This window comes from Amaranthus tricolor, chromosome 16, assembly GCF_026212465.1.
Source record: "Amaranthus tricolor cultivar Red isolate AtriRed21 chromosome 16, ASM2621246v1, whole genome shotgun sequence".
NCBI lineage: Eukaryota > Viridiplantae > Streptophyta > Magnoliopsida > Caryophyllales > Amaranthaceae > Amaranthus > Amaranthus tricolor.
Genome location: NC_080062.1, coordinates 7,860,928 through 7,873,220, shown reverse-complemented (window position 1 = coordinate 7,873,220; position 12,293 = coordinate 7,860,928). Strand labels below are relative to the sequence as shown.

Sequence of the window (12,293 nt, the reverse complement as noted above, 5' to 3'; positions counted from 1 at the left end):
ATCCATTTTAATGTATCCATTTTCTTTTATTTATAATTATTTTCTCTCTCATACTTCCAATACAATCATTACTTCACACTACTATTTAATTAAAATAATACCCACTACAACCTCATACTTCCAATACAATCATTACTTCCTACTATTATATAATTAAAATAATACCCATTATCACCAAAGATTCTCTTTTTCTTAATCTTTGTGAAATACCCAAATAGGAAGAACAAATAGGAACGGAGGGAGTACTACATATCTTAATTGATTGTATATGGTAAAAAAAAATAGTAAATAAGCTATAGTTTTAAGATCTTTCGTAATTAATCAATTAAACAAATCTAATTAGAAATATGTTACATGATATGCTAAAAAATATTTTCCTAATAATTTTTATCGTAAAGTCGATATGTGTCCTAATCGTTTCTTCATTACTATATTGTATATATAGATAGATTATTTTAATAAAAATTAATTTTTTTACATAAATAATTAATATGTTATCCGATAATTATCCATTTTAAATAAAAGATACTATATATATTAATTGATTGTATATGGTAAAAAACTAGTAAATAAGGTATAGTTTTAAAAGCTTTTATAACTAATCAATTAAACAAATCTAATCAGAAAGATATTATATGATATGCTAAAAAATATTTTTCTAATAAGAACATGATAAGAGCGAAATTTTTTTTGTTGTATAGTCGACATGTGTCATAATCGTTTCGTCATTAGTATATTGTATAGATCAATAGATAGATAGATAGATAGGTTATATATTTATTAGTTTTTAATTTCATGGGAGATTAATTAGAGTTTAGATATTTTCTTTCCTAAAATTAGGTATAATTTAAGGACCAAAAAACTAACTTTCTCTCTCATAAGTCTCATTAACCTTTGTATACAATGAATTGATTACAATTTTCGTGGTTTAGAAAAAATTAACAAAATAACAATAGATAATATTTTCACGAGCATATTAAGCTAGAGTCCCCAACGGCAAATAACTAAGGGGGCGTTTGGTTGGGGGTCTTAAGGAAAGGGAAAGGGAAAAGAAATGGAAATACCCCATTTCCTTTGATGTTGTTTGGTTCCCATTTTCAATGATTTCCTTTCTCCCATTTCAGTTTTAGGTTTACCCAAATAAGGTAAACCTCATTCCCCACCTCCCCCTCCACTTTCCCATTCCATTCCCTCCCTCATTCAGCAACCCTAACTCCCATTTTTCTCCTTCCTCGCGCCTCCTTCCTGTGTTGTACCGCCATTGATGAAAGCTCTTCTCTTCTCCCTCATTCCCATTCCATTCGTCGCGCCTCGTTTATCTTCCTCAACTTCTCTTCTCTTCTTCACGCGTCCTTCCTCAAGCTCTTGCGCCTGCTGCCATTGTTCGAAGCATTCTTCTTCTCAATCTCGATTTTGCTGCCGCCATTCTTCTTCGTGTTCTTGTTGAATCTGTGTTGTACCGCCATTGATGAAAGCCTGCGTTTTTGATTCTTGTTGTAATTTCGTTTCTGTTGCGTTTTTGATTTTTGATTCTTCTTCTCAATCTGTGTTGTACCGCCATTCTTCTTCGTGTTTCTGTTGTTTTTATGACTTATACCATCATTGTTGTAATCTCTGTTAACTTGCATCGTTTTGGATTTTGTAATCCTCTGTACCGCCATTCATCCTAATCTCTGGATTTGTAGGATGAATTGGATTTCTGGGTTGTTCTACATAGATTTCTGTACCGCCATTGATGAACATCGTTTTGTTGTTCGAGTGAATTGAAGTTCTTCGCCATTGTTTTGTTCCTTTTCTGGGTTGTTCCTAATCTCTATTGAAAGGGAATCAATTAATCCAACTTGAACCAAACAGTCACAAAGGGAATCAATGAGCAGTTCATTCCGTTTCCTGAACACAACCAAACGACTAGGCTAAATTAGGGGAATCCATTCCTTTCTCCTTCATTCCCTTTCCTCATTCCATTCCGATTCCCTTCTGCGAACCAAACGCCCCCTAAATATTTAGCTTCTTTTAAGGAGTTTGAGTTGGTACATGGCCCGATCTAGAATCATAAGAGTATATTTTCTCTTATCCTTAGTTGGATCAATTTAATTATATTTTTTTTTATAAAATACGATCGGTAATCAATCAATTTAAATTTATAATTAATACTTTTATGGTTAAAATTGATTTCTTTTAAAAGTTATAATTGGTTATTTGATTGATCAATTTATATATAATTAATCACTTTAAGATTTAAATTGATCACTTTAAGGTTTAAATTGATCACTTTAACGTCGAAATTGAAGACGTTAAAAAGATCAAAATTGATCTATTTAAGGTTATATACTTGTAAGTAAAGATTGATTACCTTTGATGTCAGAAATTCATAATTGATCACTTTTAGATCAAAATTAAAATTTTTATTTTAATTGATCCATAAATAGTGGCGGTAAAATAAAAATAGTGGCGAATTATAACAATACCCATAAATCAAAGTTCAAATTTTAAGTGATGGGTAATGAAGTGGGGAATGGAATGGGAAAGTGTAGGGGGGTGGGGAATGAGGGTATGATAGTTTGGGGTATACCCAAAACTAAAATGGGGGAAAGGGAATGATAGAAAGTGACAAACAAACAACAACAGAGGGTATTAGGTATTTTCATTCCCTTTCCCTTTGATTATTACCCCAAACCAAACGGCTCCTTAAGTTTAAGTTGAAATTGATTACTTTAATATTAGAATTGATATTTTATTTTTAAATTTATGAGTTTGGGCCAGCCCAAGACGATGTCTTGTGAGTTTTTGGGTTTTTCTTTAAAAATGACCTGCCATTAAGGTTTTCAAGTGGGTGAATCAACCAATCCGATTAATCGGGCCGATTTTTTTTACCACTAATTAGCAATATGTAGTAAGCTTTTCTAACTAGGATGATTTTATTACTTAAGTGTCTGAATTGAATAACAATAAGACAAATATCACCTTATATTTCTAATACTCGAATTTTAGTGACCTTTCAATTACAAAGCCACATCTAACAACAATATAAATCATGAATTATTTATAAACTAATGCATTACCTTTCAATTAATCAACTAATTGCATAAACAACTCATCAATATTTTTAGCTTATTTTTGCTTTTAACTTTAATAATGTTATTATGTCATATTAATTATTATTTCAAATCATTTTATGTATTTTTATTTTTGTCCTATATAATAAAGTTGCAAGATCTTAATGGAGTTTTCTAAAGAGAATTTCGTCTTACAAAAAGCATCCATACAAAGTCTAATTTGCCAAAATTCATGGATAAAGCACGAATCGAGGATGCCCTTCCTAAAAAGTTGTTTGAAGAGTAACAATCCTCAAGCTCTTTTGCATTACGGAATGGTACATGCAAATTTACGTTATCGTTTCTTATTTTTAGTTTTCAGTTTTCTTAAAACTAAAAATTAAAAATAAGAAATTATAAAAAAATTGATTTTAACTTTTTAGTTGTAAGTTTTCAAAATCATAATGTTCTTAATAAATTTGACTAACTTTTTATTCATTATATACATATATCATAGGACTTTGAGAAAAAAACCAATAAACAGACGGATCTTAAGCAATAATATGAAAATACTAATTTTTATTGTTATTTTTTGTACAATGTAGATGCAATATTTTGCTTTGATAAAGCTAGAGAACGGTTTGACTAAAATAGAAAATGCAACAAAATACAAAAATGAAGAAGAAGCTACTTATGTTTTGGGTTTTATTTTATTTTGTAGTTAAAAAGAAAATGACATAAAAAGAGGAGTGACTTTGTTCGCTAGCAAGCCTAGCACTATGAAAGAGATAAAAGGAAACAAAATTGTGGAAGTAGAAAGAATTTGCGAGATTTCTGCATTCAATATGGTTCAAAAATAATCTTATTCTTAACAACAAACCACAAATCACGTGTCCTAAACAACACCAACTGGAAATTTTGAGTAATTGGTATGTTGATTTTTACTATGACGAAAATAACGAAGATAATATAGTTTGTGATTTTTGTAAGTGCGCACGAGAAATTTAGTTCTTCTACGAAGTGTTGCCTATTGTTGTTTGATCATCAAACTTGCATTGTTGTAACTATTATCCCAACTTTAATTTTAATTTAATTTGATTTAGCTCAATTGTGTTATATTTTGTTATGCAATGTTAAAATCAAGATTTTACTTTGAATCAAAAGCCAGCTTTAAAAATCGAACCGTAAAGTCGAATTGAAAAATCACTCGATTTTACAAATTTTGTAGGTTTATTTATTGTTGAGACATTTTCAATTTAAAAAACACTTGGATTCATTTTTATCAATTATTTTTGCAATAATTTATGAAATATCTAATTCTTACTTGTAATTCAATATCATTTAACAAAAAAAGAGGCAAATTTACTTAAGCTCTATAGACTCTACACAAATCTAAGCAAAATTATGTGCAACTTAATTTTCACCACTTTTTTTGCAAAGGTATTACAAAATTCCTTGGTTGAGAAAGCTAGTTGAAAATCTTGGATTTTCACCAAAAGAGACAAGTATATTAATCTGCAACAATAATATATATCTCAAATCCGGTACAACTAGATCGCACAAAACACGTTGAAGTTAATAGATATTTTATAGAAGAAAATCTTGAAAACAAAATTATTAGTCTTTCTTATATAAAATCAAGGGACCAAATTGCGACTATACTTACGAAGACTGTAAGAGTTAAAATTTTTGAATAAATTTTGATCTATTTTCGGAGTATTTGTTTATCTAAGATATAGGAGTATTTGATTAGTTATTTTAGGATAAATTAGTTTATCTATATAAACACATTATATTTACAAATGTAATCAACCAAAATTGAGATAAATAATGAAAATTATTTTCTAAAAACACATCATATTTACAAATGTAATTAATCAAAATTGAGAAAAATGATAATAAAAATAATTTTTAGATTATTTAATACATTAATTCCCCAATGTCGTTCAACCGCGTGCACCTCTTCTCCTTCTCTCATCGCTCATCTCTCATCCCTCGCCGCCTCCCTCTTTCTTTCTTTCTTATTGCTCCCCATTTCACTTTTTTTCTTCTTCCTTCTTCGTTTTTTCACACTTCTTCACCGTTGACCCATCAACAGCAAATCTCATACTTCTTTAGATCTAATGTTCTAACACCTCATTTTCATCTTTCCAAGGTTAGATCTTTAAATTCAGCTGCATTTTTTTACTGGGTTTTTGCTTGTTTGATTATATACATATAAATCAGTTGTAAAGTTTACATTTCTTTAAAATATTTGATTTTTGGTGCACGTTTTTGTGTAGATCTGCAGTTTTTTATGAAGAACAAGATTTGGATCAGAAAAAATCATGTCTTTGATAAAAAGTGATGATTCTATCTTAATCAGAGAGGTTTGGAGCCATAATTTGGACGAAGAGTTTGATTTAATTCGAAAAATTGTTGATGACTATCCTTTTGTTGCTATGGATTCTGAGTTTCCTGGGGTTGTTCTAAGACCTGTGGGTAATTTTAAGAATATTAGTGATTATAATTATAAGACTCTCAAAGATAATGTTGATATGCTGAAGTTAATCCAACTGGGTCTTACTTTTTCTGATGAAAAGGGGAATTTACCCACTTGTGGAACTGATAAGTTTTGCATTTGGCAGTTCAATTTTAGGGAATTTGATGTTGTGGAAGATGTTTATGCTAGTGATTCAATTGAACTATTGAAGCAGTGTGGGATTGATTTTAAGAAGAATAAAGAGATGGGTATTGACTCGAATCGATTTGCTGAACTTCTTATGTCATCTGGGATTGTTTTGAATGATTGTATCAGTTGGGTTACATTTCACAGTGGCTATGATTTTGGGTATTTGCTTAAGATGTTGACTTGTGTAGAATTACCCGAAACTCAAGCTGGGTTTTTCAATTTGATCCATATATACTTCCCAATGGTTTATGATATTAAGCATTTGATGAAGTTCTGTAACAGCCTTCATGGTGGTCTTAACAAGCTTGCTGAATTGTTGGAGGTCGAACGAGTTGGGATTTGCCATCAGGCTGGTTCTGATAGTTTGCTTACTTGCTGTACATTTATGAAGTTGAAGGATGATTTCTTCAATGGCTGCACTGAGAAGTATGCTGGTGTTCTTTATGGGCTTGGCGTCGAGGATGGTTAAGGGTTTATCCTTGTACTTTTAACTCTTTCTAGTTACAAGATTAAATAACCTTGACCAAACAAAATCAAGTCATTGTTGGATTATTATGTCTGATCTAGTCTCTTGTGGAGTTTTCCATTTTATCTTTGTACACAGTTCAGTTGGGAGGTATTGTTCTTAAGCCTATAAGAAAAATGGTGTTGGTTGTTTGTGACATCTTAGTTGTGTAGTAATGATCATATCAATGTAAGGGAAACCTCTACTCTTTTAGGAGTTAGAGTTCTCTGTATATTAGAACAGTCAGTTGTTCAAGATGAATCTAATCATGCTTACTTTTGTTTCATCAAATTTGTGCAATTGACTTCAATTGATACTAGTATCATTCTCTTCTTGATTATTTGTAATTTACTTGAATTGATACTATTGTTGTTTGAATTTTGAACTGTCCATCGTTCCCTTGCTGATTCGTCACTGTGAGAGGTGTTCATTGGGTTATTTCTTTTTGGTGTTTGACAACATATGTCTATCCCTAAATATCAGGATGGTTGACTATAGCATAACACTTGATTATAGATAGACACTTAATTAGGATGTAGTGCTATTTTTAAGTAAAGTAGGATCTTGTTAGATTCGTCTGAAATATATGGTTTTTATCATTTTTTTTGATAATCTGTACTAATGTATAACTAAAGGAATTAGTTAAAATGTGTATTGACATGGGTGTTTTGAGGAATGTTGCAAGTAAAAAGTAACGGAGGAAGTATATGGCAATGGCAGCTCGAACACTGTGTTCGGATAATAATTTTGGAGAGAAAAAAAGGGAGGGAAGGGGAAGGGACGGAAGGGGAAGGGACGGAAAGGAAGGGAAGAGTAATAGCTCTTGTTTGTATAGGAGGTAATGGAAAAGAAAGGAAGAGATGAGAGTTTTTCTTCAAATCTTTTCAAGGTGTACAATCCTTTCAATTCCCTTCCGTTTGAATTTCTTTCCTCTCATTTTGCTATCCAAAGAAGGGATTCTTCCTCCCCAAATCCTTCCCTTTCCTTTCCTTCCATTTTCTTGTATCCAAACACATCCACCGGGATTCATTTTCCATATTAGAGATATTGGTTATGGCTCCTCTATGAGCTTATTTATTAAGAACAAAGCATCTCTTGTTTATTGGTATTCAGCTGGTCGAGCTATTAGATTTTCGGGTGGAACAATGTGTGTGTAAAGTTCTATTATTCTTTCGGTAATGATGTGTTTTGTAGAGATAGTAACCTTGACAGGTTAAACATAGAGCCTCACTTCAGAAGCTAATGACCAAGTGATGTTGGATGGCTTGCAAATTGTAACCCCAAGACTCAAGAGTAGACTTGGTCCATATGCAACTTTGTTTTGATCTTCCACCGTGAAAAAAAGTCATTGGAAACTGCATTTCATTAAAAGTTGGTTCGAGGTTGTTGATATTCTAAGAATGATTGCATTGGCCAAAACCTGCTTCCTTTTCAGTCTGGTTACCTGTTCCTGCTGATCCTAAGTGCTCCTGAATCGTTCTAGGTGAGTTTGATTGTAATCCTTAATGTTCGTTTTATTTTGATGTGTATATAGTCATTCTAACATATCGTGTACCGTTTTTGCTAGCTTTCAGATTCACGGTATATGTGTTAACCATGATTTTGTCCTGCTCCAAGCTTGTAATGTCAAACCTTACTTTATCCTTCTTAAACTGGGATTGTTTCAATCTTTTGATGTAGATGATTATGTAGCTTTTCATGCGGAAAAACCATTCTTTTAATGCTTTGGTGACTCCATCAACGTCATTTGTTCATGTGGGTTTTCTTCTGCCTGCTGTGCTAATGAGTAAGTTATCTCTTTTATTATTTGATCGTTTCTACTTCAGATGTTTAGTTGATGATGAGTGACCTAACCTTTGATTTGATTATTTTGACTTGGTAGTTAATCTTGTTGCACTTAACGAACTATGACAATTGATATATCCTATGTTACTCGGACTCTTTATTTTTCTTCACGTACTCGTGTCCAATCTTTGATACTCGGACACATTTCATTTTAGGCGTAAAATTGAATATTTAGACGTATCCAACACTTGGACACGTACCAATATCAAACATCAGTATCCGAGTCCAAGTAAGAAGTAACATATGATATGTCTCTGATTTCTCAGCATGAGGCTTATAAGGAATTCATTGTGATCTACTGGTTGCAGGGGCTGTATCCAGTAGGTAATGGGCAACAAGACGCCAAGAGGAAGGTGATGGACTGTCTATTGCTGATTTATTGTAATCTGACTCGGGATTCTTTATGAATATATGGTGGTTTAAGTGAGGTTGTGCTCTTAATCAAGGGTTTGAGAGGTGATTCTTTTCTGTATGTTTAGCGTACTGAACCGTGTAGACGTGTAGGGAATTACAAGGAAATTCGTTGGCTTCGCCAAGAGTACAAGTGATGTAGACTCCCCTTAACCATCCAACAAAGGTAGCGGGTGTTGGCCGTTTATGCAAAAAAAATGAAATTATGAGTGTAGATGGTGGCTATATAGGCTTTATCTTGGGTGATAGATAGTCGGGAATATAGGTGTAAAAAACAATATAAACACAAAACTTGATTTTAAACCGACCCGAAACACCTAACCCGTTATTAACCCTATGACCTGAATGAACAGCTCTAGACGGGAAGAGTAGTGCTTCTTTATTTCCACTAGAGACTAGTGATGGTTGAAGACGATAATAATAGTTACAGATACCCCAAAATTGGTCGGATGTTGGTTTCCGAAGAGTTTGGGGCTTTATATTAACGAACTATATGGTTGCATAGGTTGGGTTCGTTCGGTAAATCAAGCTCTTAGAGAGGCTAGACTACGTACGTAAAGAGCGATAAATCATGAGAAGAGTGACTGTGCTCTGAAAATCTATAGAAATAACCAAAATCTAAGTTGGTTGGCTTAAGAAAATAGTAGGAATAATATGCTATAGTCCACACATGATCTGGGTTTTGTGTGTCCGACTAAGAGGGTTGGAATCAGGATTACTTGGTAGAGATCTTTAACCAAATTTTATTATGATTTACAACTTTTAACATGTTTATTCTTGAATGGATCAGAAAATGCTATAAAAGGATCATCATCATCAACATAGTATCCGCACATGTCGGGATCTGGGGGAGGAAGGTAGCGGACGAACCATACCATACCGCATCCCCTCCAAGGAAATGTCATAAAAGAATCATCATCAACCCAATATCACACACAGATCGGTGTCCGGGAGAGCAAGATAGAGGACAAATCATACTCGTACCCCCTCTAAGAAAATGCTATAAAAGAATTCATCATCGATCCAATATCCCACACAGATCGGGGTTCGAAGAGGAAGGTACCGGACAAACCATACTCGTACTCCTTTCCAAGGAAAGGGCAAAGCAGATTGCACGCATTCAGATAATCCCTCAAAAGGATAGACCCTGCAAAGAGAAATGTGAGTGGTATACATCAATATAGCAACATAGCAAAGGCCTTGGTGGAATCGGTCAATAGAGTGATTGCTTTTTACTAAAACTTTTGTTGCAAAACTGTTTCTTATTGAGATATCTGCTTTTTCCAGGTGGTATTTGATGTTGGTTCTATGATTTCTTCTTAGATTATGGCCTATGGGCAGAGGTGTTTAAAACAAATTCGATAATTTGATATTTACCTGATTTTGTAATTGAGTCCGACTTGTCTATTTGACCCAATTTTAAAATGAATTTAAAATTATTTTACAACCAATGTGGACACGAGATTTGATTTCGAATCGATCTGAAATACCTGATTCGAAATTGACCGGATGATCCGAATGAAAACCTCTATTTATGGCTTGTTTGGCTTTGCCTAAGTTGTTTATATGTGATCACATATCCATAAAAGTTATGTCAACTTAGTTTTGGCGTTTTCTGGTTTTGCTGGTGGAATTTAGGCGCAAGAAGATAACTTCCATCAACTTTCTATCACAAAACTTTGCTTTTACCGTTAAAGAGACATGCTTTTTGTTTGAGGGTGTTCCATATGTGGTTGGATAGTTGATTTCTGCCTGTATCATACAATAGCAGTCGCCTAAATCTTGTGACCTTTTTTTTTACTTTGTTTTGTATTATTTCAAATTTTTTTAACTTTGATTTGAGTCTTTTGACATTCATTGTTGGTCTTAAGCCCCGATAAAAGAGGACTATGCTAAATAAGTGACAAGTGACTAGAGTGAAAATATTTTGTATTATCTCTTTATATAGTGTTATAAGAATAATGCTAAAGCCATGATTCTACATGAACTATTAGATTATTTTCGATGGTCCTGTGCCTAAATTCTTCTTTCTTATTTTGATTTTGTACCTTCTCAATCTGTGAGTCTGAATGTTTCATATGCCTTTACATTCTCGCTCTCTAGGTCATCTTCGGTCTTTCTCGCTAAATTAAGTCGTTGGAGTTTAAATTTTGGGAAATTCCACGTGGTAACCTTAAGGTTTACTAAATTGTTCCACCTTAACTTTTTTGACATAAAAACGTCAGCAAATGTTAATTTCGAAGCTTTAAGGCTGTTGTACGCCTGTACGGCTATTTATGCGACTCACTATTTCAAATGTTATTAGTTTTAACTTTTTCCCCCAAAATAAAAATCCTAACTCCACCATATTTCATCTAAATTATATTTTTCCCCCAAATTTAAATATGGTAAAGTTAGGATGTATGTTTTGGAGGAAATTGTTGAAACTGATAGCATTTGAAATGGTAAGTCGCATAAATAGGCGTACAACAACTTTAAAGCTTTGAAATTAACGTTTGCTAACGTTTTTTTGTGCAAAAAGGTCACGGTGGAACAATTTGGTAAACCTCAAGGTTACCGCGTGGATTTTTTTAAAATTTTGATTATCACGTGGAAAACTCAAAATCTCAGGGTTACCACGTAGAATTTCTCTTAAATTTTTTATCATTCTTATTAATTTGCTAATGCTTCGTTTTCTTATCTAAATTATCAAAAATTTTCCGTTACTGAGATCTGTAAGCTGTTTTACCTTATGTTCATGGTAGTGAGACGGTGGATTGTTGATTTCAACGAATTATCAAAAATTTCTTTTGGATCTCGTCTAAAACCTCTATATCTATTGCAGATCATGTGAGCGAAAAAGTGGATATCTTGTGATTGCCTTTGAGTTAGCTATCCATGGATTAATGATGTTTCTTGCTTGGGATATTTGCTACCTGGTGGGGAATCTGTTAGGGAAACAATTCAACCAAAAGTTTAAGATGATGGTTGGGGCATCATGATATGTTATATACTCTAATACACCCTCTCACACAAGAGCCCTTTGGGCTAGAAGTGTGATACAACACAAGCCCTCCTTGTAACCAACGTTAAATATGTCACATTTACATGAGGGGTGAATGAGATTTGAACCCGTGACCTTTTGCTACATTTACTTTAATACCATATTAAGGAACCAACTCAATTGGTATACTCTTTAGCTTAGTTTTAACAAATGCATATGTTGGAATATAGTTTATGTAAAAGAAAAGGTGATAAAAATTATAAGTTTGCATAAATCGATTAGTATATCATTAGTATTGCGAATGGTATATTGTTTAAAGGACACTTTTATGTTTTGTAATGGGATCACAAAGCCTAATGACCAATTTCTACCGTGCTGAAAAAGTGATTATGATTTTCCAAGATAACAACGATTTTCAAGATAACAACGACTATTTAAATTGCCTTATTTTTTCATATTTGAATGTTTCACTCATTTGCGATATTTTCTTATTTGAAAATGAACATTTATCCATTATTATATTCTTTTAATTATTTTTGAGTTATTTCAATTACAATTGATATAAATTTTAATTTGAAAATCAAGACAATGAAAAATGTTCAAACAAAATATACAAAGTCACAACTCATGGTATTTTAATGGTATTTAATTAGAGTTAATACACACCCTAATTTTTCCATATAGAAGTACATAATAAGTTAATAAATAAGTCATGACCAAACTCATTAGTCATTACAACTAGGAGCTATTGAGTAGTACACTTGTGCTCCTAATAACTTAGTTTATTTTAGAATGAAATATTAATTAATATGAATATGAATGTTTCAGAAATAGTTAAGATCA

General features: G+C 32.6%; 1 protein-coding gene across 1 annotated transcript; it reads left to right on the top strand.

The window, feature by feature from the left end:
• Positions 1-4,975: 4,975 nt before the first annotated feature.
• Positions 4,976-6,551, top strand: LOC130802812 (probable CCR4-associated factor 1 homolog 7). The gene is made up of 2 exons (XM_057666898.1): positions 4,976-5,190; positions 5,318-6,551. The coding sequence occupies exon 2, from the start codon at positions 5,363-5,365 to the stop codon at positions 6,173-6,175; it is 813 nt and encodes a 270-aa protein (XP_057522881.1). The 5' UTR covers positions 4,976-5,190; positions 5,318-5,362; the 3' UTR covers positions 6,176-6,551.
• Positions 6,552-12,293: the final 5,742 nt, after the last annotated feature.

Bases quoted from the DNA above. Each gene is read 5' to 3' on its own strand.
- LOC130802812 (XM_057666898.1), top strand. From the start codon at position 5,363: ATGTCTTTGATAAAAAGTGATGATTCTATCTTAATCAGAGAGGTTTGG.